This window comes from Coenobita brevimanus, chromosome 108 (genome assembly GCF_032717465.1).
Source record: "Coenobita brevimanus isolate Jiangsu-jjx chromosome 108, ASM3271746v2, whole genome shotgun sequence".
Lineage (NCBI taxonomy): Eukaryota > Metazoa > Arthropoda > Malacostraca > Decapoda > Coenobitidae > Coenobita > Coenobita brevimanus.
In genome coordinates this window covers 2,102,397-2,114,437 of record NC_137061.1, presented here as the reverse complement: position 1 = coordinate 2,114,437, position 12,041 = coordinate 2,102,397, and the positions used below count along the sequence as shown (strand labels likewise).

Below are 12,041 nucleotides of genomic sequence, written 5' to 3'. Positions count from 1 at the left end.
ATAAGAAGCTTGGGAACCCAGGGCTAGACAAGTTGGTCCTGACATTTAAGATAACAGTGAATTCATCATCTAATCCAGTGTTGTCTCATGAGGAGAGTAGGAGCCTGAGGCTAGGCAAGTTGGTCCTGACATTTAAGATGAGAGTGACCAGCCTCATTCATACCTGAGCAAGCAATAAACCCCAACCACCCTTTGGATGTAAACCTGCACTGGCTCAATCTGACTGGAGTGCCTTAACTACCCACTGAACCACAAGGCGCCATAATTTATTTATATGGTTACCACCGACTGTAGTAAATGGTTTCCTGGTGTACAGAAAACCATTTGGCTTGTCACTCAATGTAGAGTCACCTGTAGACAGAAGGAAAGAGAAAGAATGAAGGAAAGAAAGACAGAAGAGGAAGGAAGGAAGTTAACTTCCGATAATAGTCCAACAACAAAATTAACTTTAACAATTATCTGTTATCGGATTATCGCTTTAGTGCCCAACTTTGATTTTAACCATATATTATAATTTCTCCGCTGTCAGTCATTTGTGATCTGTTATGCCTTTCTAGCACTGCTCCAATGGTGTGGTGCAGGGGGACAGATTAGGTTAATAAACAATAAACAAACAATTAGCAATTTCCACCAATAACTTCCCCCACATCCATCACTAACTTCTACTTCCATCATTAATTACTCCCATTTCCACCAGTAACTCAGAGTTTAGGCTCGGGATCATCAGGGTCTGGTCCCAGCCACTTCTCTCCAATTTCCTGGGCCAGAACTGGGAAACGATCTGACCCAAAGAATAACATTGGTTTCCCTCCTACATGAGCCACAATGCTGGGTGATCCAAAAGCCTGCAAAACAAAAAATCATTAACATCCTCCTCCTCCTCATCTACATCCTTATCATTATGATCATATATATATATGTTTTTCTGATTAAATAGTTTGTCAACCTACACCTCTCTGGCACTTGAGTACTTTCCCCCCTATGGGACACTTCTATGTTGTGTGAAGGGAGATGAAGGGGGGCCTTCATGCTGGGTACCGATGTACTGGCATCTCCAGTTTTTCATGGCTCTGACCTTTAATTTCAGATATTCAAAGATGAGTAATCCATCACAAAATACATGACTGTAAAGTGTAGTTTGGGATTGTTAAAAACAAATCTGTTACATCATTTGAAAATACAAGTACAGATCGTCCCCATAATAACGGTGAGATGCGTTTGGGAAAAACCATCGCTGAGCCGGCGTGACGTTACATGGGGATATCATATCGAAAGTACCGTACTGGGATGCAATTGGGAGCCTTGGGATTACCCCCCCAGCCAAGTCTAAAACCACCCAAATGAGTCCAAAAACAAGTTTCTAGCTCACCTAAACCCCCAAATAGCTTTTAAACAAGCTAAACTAAGCTAAAAGCAGTTTATAACTCACCGAAACCCAAAAATAAAATCTGAAAATCATCAAAAGTATGGAAAAAAAATAAACCTTGGAAACTGTACCCCAAAATGACTGTGTTCACCCCACTTGTGACTAAAGCACATTAATCTAAGTCTAGAAACAGTTTATAAATCTACCTAAACACAAAATTTAAGTCTAAAATATCATCAGCATCGTTTAAAAAACACAAAATTCATATGATAACCAGGGACTGGCCATAGTTGGGCAGGGAAGGGAGTTAATTTTTTCACATTGCTAAGGCGGGGTATTGTATAGCAATGGATCATACAGCGGGGAATGCCTGTACTTTAAACCAGTCAATTCCAATGTCCAGTGATGCTTTGGAACACTGCAATGGGATTTCGGGCCATCAAGGATTTATAGTGTCAACAACATTCCGTTTGTGTGAGTATCAGTCTTGAGAAACTGTAATGACTTCAGGAAAAGTTCAATAAAACTATTACTGAATCAGTTAACAAATAAATCAACAACTCTGTCTGCTCCTTCCATCCCTCCAACTGGTCCTTCACTTACCCTATATTCTAGTGCCTGCTTACTGTGTGCCTTGAGCCGGTCCTTGGTTTCTTGGTGAGTCATATGCTCTAGAACTCTGCTCAGTTCCTCTTGATTCATTCCACACGTTAGTCCTGCACGAGACAGTATTTCTATCTGTGTAAAGTCCTCGTCCTGGGGGAAACAAAGCATCAATCACAATTAGCACATAAGGAAGGCAGAAGGATGTTTTGAATATTCTATAAAGTACCATACATAAACATGCTTTGCCAGATAATGATAATGTGTTGAGAAGCCACTTTTTGGCACTTGTGTTGCAAAAAGATATGAACTACAGCATGAAAAGGATTCATTTTCCCCCAATTCATATCCCCATTGTGACTAATTCTTGTATCAGAGGACCAGAGATATTTCTTTGCTAAACAGAGGCTTGTATTAGCCATAATAAAATACTAAAGTGGAAGGCCACTCCTGACTGGGTTAAAACATATAATCAACTTTCTCAAACTGATGCAGATTCTGATTAGAGCTCTTTTGCTGAACTAGGGAAATAGATCAGAGGAGAAAGGAAGCCCTAGATACAATCCTTCTTCTGTGATACGGTACACAATATATCAATGTCAAAGATGTGTGTGCATACAAATGGCACTTCATGTGAAGCTACTTTACATGATGTCACGTAGGATTGGGTGATGGATGGATGGATGGACTTAAGAGAGTGGACAGAGAGGCATTGTAGAAAGTTTTGTGCATGTATGGTGTAGATGGTAAACTGCTAGGTGCCGTCAAGAGATTTTATGATAGTAGTGAGGCATGTGTAAAGGTTAATGGGCATCTTAGTGAATGGTTCATGATTGGTGTGGGCGTGCAGCAAGGTTGTGTGATGTCCCCATAGTTGTTCAATATACAGTATATATATATGGATGGGGTGAAGGGAGAAGTAAAAACACGAGTAATGGAGAGAGGGATGTCATTCGTAATGCATGGCGATGGATGGAATATCTCAAATTTGTTGTATGCTGATGATGCAGTACTGCTTGCAAGTACCAGACAAGAACTTTGTAGGCTTGTGCAAAATTTTGCTAATGTCTGTGAGCGTTGTGCCTTGAGAGTAAATGTGGAAAAGAGTAAAGTGATGGTTACTGAGAGAGAAGATGACTCCCAGTGCCATGTTACAGTGAATGGAGACTGGAATTGGTGAGAGAGTTCAAGTACTTGGATACAGTGATAGAAAAGAGAGGAAAATATGCAAAGGAAGTTGAAAGTAGAGTGACACAAGGAAGAAAGGTAGCTGGTGCAATGAAGGCCTTGATAAGAAACAGAGGCTTGAGTGTTGCAGCTGCACAAGGCTTACATGAAGGAGTGTTACTGCCAACTTTAACATTTGGATGTGAGATTATGTTGTAGCATGAAAATGAATGTCAAGAGTAAAAGCAGTGGAGATGGGACAGCTGAGGAATGTATGTGGAGTACAGAGAGTGGATAGGATAAGAAATACTGTGATTCGTGAAAGATGTGGAGTGGGGAAATCAGTGGACACCAGAATCGAAGAAAGTGTGCTGATATGGTATGGTCACGTGGGGAGAATGGATAACAACAGAGTAGTGAAAAAGGTATACCTGAGCGAATTTGAAGGAGGGAGGAGGCGAGGTAGGCCAAAGAGAAGGTGGAGAGATATGGTGGATGAGTGTGTGAGGAAGAGAGATTTGAAGTCAGTGAGGCTAAGGAAATGACAAGAGATATAGCTGGCTGGATGAATGTTGTGAGAAGAAGTGCATGATCAGGGATTTGGCACACCTTTTAATGTGGCAGCATCCAGACTGACTCAATTGGATACGTTTATGTGAAACTACAGAACATGGTGAATGTTTTTGGCACATCCGATACAGCCAGGATTCCGGGGGCTTGAGTGATGAGTGAATGGAAGTATGGCCCATTGGATTGGGCAAATTTGGGCTGTCTGGACATTGGTACTCCTCACCCTGCCACAGAGTGGGAAAGGAGGTCCGGATGATGATGATGATGATGATGACTTAAGAGAAAATAAAAAAAAATATAAAATAAAAACACACACAAATGAAACAATAACTTCCAACTTCCAAAAGGTCTAATTGTGAGCAACTTTGTACAACAATATGTGTAAATCCAAGGATAAACTTTAAATGAAGGCCACCTGTATTAAACTTGCTGCTGTGAATCAAAGGGTATTGCACTTTACATCAGCTTTTAAAATGTACACTCAAAAACAATAACTGGTATCCCCCACCAGACAGAACCAGGGCCAGTGACCAGACCAATCTTAGATGAAATTAACAACAGTAGAGGGTGAGTACACAGTGAGATTATGAGAAAGATACAGGAAGATGACAGATAATAATGCCCCATGGTTTTCTTTGAGAAGTGTGAAGACTGAGGGTAGCATAGTGAGAGGGAGACTGAAAACTTGGGGATGAGGTCATAGTGTACCTAAGGGTAAGGGACTGAATAAAGAGCAAGCTAGAGATTGAGCAGTGTGGAGTGACACCATTAGGTGATCTAGGCCAATGCATACAAGCATGTTGGAGCCCTTTAGAAGTGAATAAGCAATGATGGTTTTGTCTGTTGGGAGAGGGCACCAATTACTGCTTTTGCACAGAGCTACAGTACTGCTGTTTCCATCACCTTATTCCAGACTTCCATCCAGAGGGCACGTGAGAGAGGCTCCAAATACTGCGGGTACAGCAGGTCAGTAGCAATCAAGAAGCGGTTGGGGATTATCGACCCTTTTACCAGTACCAACTCATGAGGATTCTGGAAAGTATATTTTGAAAATAGTCATGGCCCAAAGACTTACTCATAGCTGAATAAAACTGTCTAATATTAGCTGTTGTTGTTCTGACCACAGGCACATCTGAACATCAACCTGGTGAACTGCAAACTGACAGTGTCCTTCTGGGCTGCAGGTTGACATTCTCTTTCTGCAGTCCACCATCCTCTTTCTGTGGGAAATCTGTATTAACTGGGTATTGAAGCCACCCCATCAAGGCATCCCTCTCCAGCACCAAAGCAATATAACCATATAATGAAATAATGAGGTGATGTGAGGCCTACTACTGTGCCCCTGTAAACTCGGTGAAGAAATGCAAATGCCACATCTATCCAGAAACCAAATCTCCACACTCCTCCCCCTGCCTTGCTGTGGCAAGATGCTGTCTGCCACAAAAGAACATCAGTTCACTGCATGGGATGGCCCTGCAGGGGGGCTGCTTTCCTACAACTGATTGGTTTACTTGATCAGATAGACCAAGGTTACTCAATAACATCATCTAGGTTCCTATTACCAGTATGGTACAGTTCTATGTCTGAACACGGTGAGATAAAGAAGACCTTGGCTTTCCTCTAAAGACACTACCTTAGTTTTCATTCTACATATCACCTCTTAAAAAAAAAAAAAAAAAAAAAAAAAAAAAAAAAAAAACTTCAGTCAGATGACAATCAGTAATTTTGCTTTAGCCTTGCTAGTAACAGACTTTTCTCTACTTATGGAAAGATCTGGGGAACTGGATGTGGTTAAACAGTCTGCATTAACCCTTTCACTGAATATGGTGCACTTAAGGTATTTTATTCAGCCCAACTTTGTAGCAGAAAATTTAGTTCACCTGAGAAACATTGGCAATGTAACTTCAAAATCTGTCCTAAAACCCTTTCTCTGCTGCTGGTACACCTAGAAATTTTACTGTTCAAGGTGCTGTGGTAAGTGCTGTGCTGCTGATGAGTCTGTATCTGCCCTACACAAGGCTCATGAAGAGAATGTATCAGCTAGAGCTGGTGGAGGTGTCCTAAACTTCTGAGGAAGAGACAAAGATGGCATAAGATGTGATGACGTAGTGATGAACTAAAGCCCACTCTGTCAAGGAGAGTCACCACTGTGAAGTACATGATTTCAAGGGCTGATAGACGATATGATGATCCAGTAAGAGAGTGCATGCACAGCTGAACCATGGGCAATGCAGAATGAAGTGGGCCCTAGGAATCTTATATATGTTACCACTAGGTGACTGTTTACTTGAATGGAAACCTAGTGACCAAAGGGTTAATCCACTCCCCACCTGAAATACTTTCCAATATTTACAAAAATGTTTGACAGTAGTAAGAATAAACTGGAAAATACATAATCTGGCTGAAGCAGTTAAAACAAGGGTCTGTATGCTAGTGAGGCTAGGATACTCTCTAGAACCTCTTTATTATACTGTGGGGTGGAGAGGTATATGAGAGAGGGGGATGTGAGCTGGGAGCAGGGCAGTGAAATGGCAAGGGATGGGGCGACATGTAGGTGATTTGTTTGTGGCCACTCCTTACAGGATTAAGATATCTGGCAATAGATAGATAGACAGATAGTTTACCTTAGCCTAGCAAATTATCATCCTTTTGCAGCTTATTTCAGGTAGCTCAGTGGCAGAAAAAGGCAATGCTATAGCTGTACATCCTTTCCACAGAGCTTCTTCATGGCTAACATAATATTTTAGTGTTAATTTATTGATACAAATCTGCATGCAAGACGGAGAGACTGCAAATTTTGGCCAAGTTAGAGTAAAAAGCGTATAATTTATTTGTATCTGGTAAGTTATGATGTGACAGAAAGCATTAGGAGAAATACATGGAGGTGATTTGGCCATGTGGAGAGGATGAAGAGCGAGAGACTAATGAGGAGAGTGTGAGTGAGTGAGAGGGAGGCCGAGGATAAAATGAAGGGATGGACCAGAGTGGTACAGTATATGAGAAAGGTGTATGTGGGCTGGGGGTAAGGCAGTAAAATGGCAGGGGACAGGGCAACATGGAGGCAATTTGATTGTGGCCACGCCTTATGGGGTTAAGGCATCTGGAAACAGACAGACAGATGGAGTTATGATATACATCATCATCCAGCCTCTTTTTCTTCCCACCTAAGGATGGTGTGAGGTTGAATCTATGAGAGAGAGAGAGAGAGAGAGAGAGAGAGAGAGAGAGAGAGAGAGAGAAAGAATTGGGCATAATATGCAAAACATATTATTCAAGAAGGGGTGCCTCTAAACTTCCCAAAATAGCCTACAGATCAAGAGCTTAATGCATTCTCTAACCTAATCTAATCTAATCTAAAAATGATGCCATGTTTCCCCTTGAGGAGTCCCCATATTTGCACTGGCTGTGGTACAACATATTTTTATATGGACTGGAAGCTAAACCACATGCAAAAACCAGCCAATTATTTCCTAATAGTTGCTGGTAGCTGCATGGTTATAACAAGTTTGAAATGTGTAGTAAGATTTGTAACAAAATGATATACAGTCACTCAGGAGGATCAGAGTGATTGAACTTGTGACTGTTTCCTGCCTAAGTGTGACATTTGTGTGGTCAGTTACCAAGCTTGTAGCCACATTTCATTCATGGTAATATCTCCCTGGGTCAATGGCAGCCACCCATTACTTAATCCACGATAAGCTGTTGGCCCGTGGTCACTTGCCTCAACCATTTTCAATGGGACTTTAAAGTATTTGGCACAGCGGACGAGATCCTTTCCCATGTAGAATGCCTTGTTGGGGACCAGCATGGGGGCAGTATTCCCAGCCTCCTTGGCCACTGCTGCTAGCAGGAATGGCTTAAGCTCGAGGTCTATATTCCAGTGCTTCTTGTACCTCATCAATACCTGACCAAAAGAAAAGATAACATGAGAATTAATTTTTTTATATTTGGCTTGTGGATGGAAAGGGACAAAACTATGACACATGGTCAGTTCTAAACTAATCTAATAATAAAGTCAGCTCAACTTTACCATGTACAGTAAGTCCTTGTATATGTCAAGGTGTTCCAAACTATCATACGTTTTTTGCAGAGGATGAAATGTGTGCATGTTGGGGGTAAGGAAGTGAGAAGCAGACCAAAAATGACCTGAGTCGAGATCACAGGATGTAACCTCAGGGATATGTGACTGAATAGGATAAAGGACTGAAAAGAAGCTGCCACAGACTGAGCAGCATGGACAACTGCCATTAGGTGACCAAAGCCAATGCATGCAAGCATGCTTGACACGTTATAAATGAACAAGCGAACAAACAAATGGTACCTGTTGCTACTGTATTTTATGGAAAACTGCTTATTCCTCCTCATAATTTATTGTTAAGAAGTTGCATACACTTTTTCTTTTGATGAACACAGCTTCCCCCTCCCAAGGATCAGCTAGACTGAAATCTGGTGGATTTCAGGCTGCAGTCCACCAACCTTCTTTCGAGAGACTGGAAAGAAGTTGGGTAATGTCTGTATAACTGGGCAGCAGACCCACTTGAATATATCAGTGCCACTACATATATTCTCTCCAGCACCAGCTAAGTACAGTACCATAACATGTATAAATAATGAAGTGATGGTGCCCCTGTAACTGGGAGAGGCATAATTGTGGTATCCATCCAGGAACAAAATTTCCACACCCTTTCCCATGCGTTGCTGTGATGAGGCACTCACTGCAAGGAAATGAAGGTTCACTGCATGGGAAAACCCTGTAGGGGCAACTGTTTGCCTTGAAGTTGATGGGTCGGCACAGCCAAACAGACCAGAGTTACTAACTACTACAGTGTTACTATTGTGACACACAATGCCAATACTTGAACATGGTACTGTAGGAATATTCATGAAACCTATTAATAAAAAAGCGGGGGGAGGTCAAATTTCAGTACTTATGAGTATGAAAGACGTACAAAAAATAAAATACTGTACCATATAAAAAAAAAAACGAGCTGAAAATACTAAAAATGGACAAACTTAATCTGAATCAGGTTTTGCCAATTATCAGAGAAATGTTTTCACAATACTGGAGACAGGCCTTACACAATATCAGTTACCCAATGCTCGGATAAACTTTGGCATCTTATCAAACCTGGTATTTTTCTGACATAACCTTAACTTCTGTAGGACCTAACTTCATCTTTCAGGCTTTCACCAAATCACCTGGACAGCCTTTGAAAAATAAATAAAATAACCCAATGGTGAAAAACTATCCTTGGCACCCTTGTATAAATTTACCAGCATTTTTTTTTTTTTTTTTTTTTGACATAGTAGTAGAGTAGTAGCAGCTGCAATCCGAGGCTCATTTGGATGTCAACCCAACAGACCAGTGGACTCCATGCTGAAATAGCCTCTTTCATGCACTCTACCATCCTCCTTACTGGGGATAGGGAGGGAGATGAGGGACTAATGTATAACTGGGCAGCTTTACCATCGAATATTTCAATTCAATTCATTCACTGGATTATACTGATGCCGTCTTATGAAGACGCCCCTCTCCAGCACCGTCTTTTGGACTTAATATGACTGAAAATATAATGGAGGCAATCTTAACACACTTGTCACTGTAATAATCCTGTGAATCCAGTGGCCTATATTTCAGTTTATCCTTGCGACTCTCAGATGATTTTGTTGAACTCAGGGAAGGTCTCGAACTGAGGGGGCTGACAGGGACCATACTTTCCTTTAACCCTCCCAGTTAGTAAGTTTCTGCACTGAATCAGTTTGAAAGCAGCCAAATTATACAAGAATATACCAGAATGGGTAAATATTTCCTTTATTGCCATTTTTTTTTCAAATTCAATTTTTTTTTTTAATTTGAGTGTTTTGAGGCCTCATTTGTTGTGCAAATGAATAATAACCATACTATGACTATGACAATCTGACTGGAAATATTAGTAATGGTGGAAGGGACTGGCCTAATCTAAGTGTTTAACTAAACCTAACCTAACCTAGCTTAATTGTACCTAATAATTTAATCTACCCTAACTTAACCTAACCTAACACAACCCAGCCTAACCTAACCTAACCCAGCCTAACCTAACCTAACCCAGCCTAACCTAACCTAACCCAGCCTAACCTAACCTAACCCAGCATCCAGTTGGGAAATGATATCCACCTTTGAGTATGCTGAGCAGGATTCAGTAATATTCATTTGCACAAAAAAAAACACACGTACAGGCATACACTACATGACAGCACAAATCCACTGAGTATGGTAAGATTGCCTGCTAAAGAAACGGCAATAAAGAAATACCCTAGAATGTTATCTGATGGGAAGGTTATCTAATATGATGACTGGGAACAATTATCAGGAAGAAAAATGTCTAATTACAGTATATTGTATGGTCAAATGTATGACAATATGAGGATACCTATCCCCAAATCAACCACAAACCTATACAGAAATGTCAAAAGGAAAAACTGTTGTTCTGATATTTCTGCTTAAGGGTGTTATCTCAGTAGGCCTACCGGTTTAGACTGGGGTGGCTATAATTGGAAATCATGATGTCAGAGGGAAAAACTGGTTCGAGACAGCTCTGCTTTAGGGTGTTCCTCAGTAGGCTTACCGGTATTGCCTAGGGAGGCTTTACTATTACATTAACTTCAGACATGACATGTTACAATAACATACCTCGAAAGCAAACCATGTATACGGTGAAAAGATGTCGTAAAAGAATTCAATTTTCTTCGTGCCTGCAGCACTAGCCATGGTTCTCAACTGAAGTAGCCTCATCATCTTGACTTGCTTCCAGTTATCACCCCTCTCACCAAGATTATCAATTTATCAAAAAATGATCTCGTATGACTTGAGGGGTATGCTGCCGTGACCTTGCAGCCAAAAGTATCGCACACCAGAGGCAGAATGACACTGGTATGGTTTCCACTTGTGCAGGCCTGGAAACTTTCATTCATTCATTGCCAGACGCCATGTATCCCAAACGGGGTGGCCAAGGGCTTAGAGTTAATTGTTTTACAGGGAGGGGCACTAATCCTCCACCAACCCCACTTTCTAATAAACATTCAAACTGGGTAAACACAGTACTATGTCTTGTAAACAATAGCTACTTAAAGTTTGTTTACGATTTAATGGGTTATTATATATGCATAGAATTTTAACAAAAAGAGGAAAATGAAAACAATATTATACTCCAGCTTAAACTATAGGAACGGCTTAGAATAATACAGCGAGCAGCTGACGCAAACCTCAAACAACTTTAGTTGGGAATCTAGTTTATTTTAACAAGAAATCCCTGTATATTAACTGAAATTGATACATAAGGAGAAAAATAACTGTCAGAGCTTAACAAACAACGCAGACATAATCATATTTACATACATTGGCTAAAACATTTTTACAATGAAAGAAAACGATGTAAACAAAACATTTTGAAGGGGTAACTTTACGAGGTATAGTCGTCCGCCCTAAAGGTCCGAAACGTGAGATTCGGCTCTGCTCCCAAAGTACTGTGATTGAAAAGCTTCAGTTTCATTCAGCAGTGATATGGCCATAGTCGCTTAAACTGGCTCGACTCAGGTCGAATCGAATCGCCTTGGCCTCTTGCACTTACATGAAAACTTTCAGAATGCTAGGTCAGCTGTTGGGAGGGAGGGAGAAAGAGCTCGAATTTTTACCTTGCTACCACCAATACCTCGCTAAGGCAAAGAAGCGTTAGTAACCCAATGGTCAGTGCAACCATTCTAGGTAGGATCAACGTTAGGACTCGAGTGTTCCTCTCGCACAACGTATGAACATGCCCTGCCCATGAACCCCTCCTTCTACACCAGTCTTACAGCTCCCTTCAGTCCATGGGCCCGAGTCCCCACCAGCCATGGAACAATAACCATAGTGGTGATAAGCCTACAGTACAGCAAGAGGGGCTAAAAATCTTAGGGTACGATTTGATCAGAAGCTCTTAAGTATGGTTACTCAGTTTGATACATATTTGGTCGAGTTTATTGATCCATGCCTCACAGCCATGGTGCCCCACTATTGCATCCTAGTCCCCTCGCTCCCCCCCCCCACTTTTTTGTTGTTGTTAAGTCCACTTGATCGGATATTTGCCTTAATACTGTCTTACTTATCAACGTGCACCCAGAAAACACTCCAAGTAACACTACAGTTTACTTGTAGGGCAGTATATGTGGTTTCTGGTAGACCCTGGCAGATAGCTGAAGGTCTTGGGTCCACAATGAGTCAGACTACCAAGAGCGATAACTGGACTCTCACTGATGCACGTGTAGGTGGGGCTTTTCTCTCATATTCTCTGCCAGGTCGGTCTATACCTTATATATTGGG

General features: G+C 41.2%; 1 protein-coding gene across 1 annotated transcript; it reads right to left on the bottom strand.

Moving 5' to 3' along the window:
* Positions 1–367: 367 nt before the first annotated feature.
* Positions 368–10,498, bottom strand: LOC145416874 (glutathione S-transferase kappa 1-like). The gene is made up of 5 exons (XM_080285741.1): positions 10,377–10,498; positions 7,428–7,610; positions 4,610–4,738; positions 1,970–2,122; positions 368–845 (listed from the first exon to the last, which is right to left on the bottom strand). Exons 1-5 carry the CDS (start codon positions 10,479–10,481, stop codon positions 702–704), a joined length of 714 nt encoding a protein of 237 aa, XP_080141867.1. The 5' UTR covers positions 10,482–10,498; the 3' UTR covers positions 368–701.
* Between the last annotated feature and the right edge of the window lie 1,543 nt (positions 10,499–12,041).

Coding starts and splice junctions, on each gene's coding strand:
- LOC145416874 (XM_080285741.1), bottom strand. CDS start 10,481: ATGATGAGGCTACTTCAGTTGAGAACCATGGCTAGTGCTGCAGGCACG. Junction 7,611..10,376: donor ATACATGGTTTGCTTTCGAG/GTATGTTATTGT, acceptor TCTTTTGGTCAG/GTATTGATGAGGTACAAGAA. Junction 4,739..7,427: donor TCCCATTGAAAATGGTTGAG/GCAAGTGACCAC, acceptor TATACTTTCCAG/AATCCTCATGAGTTGGTACT.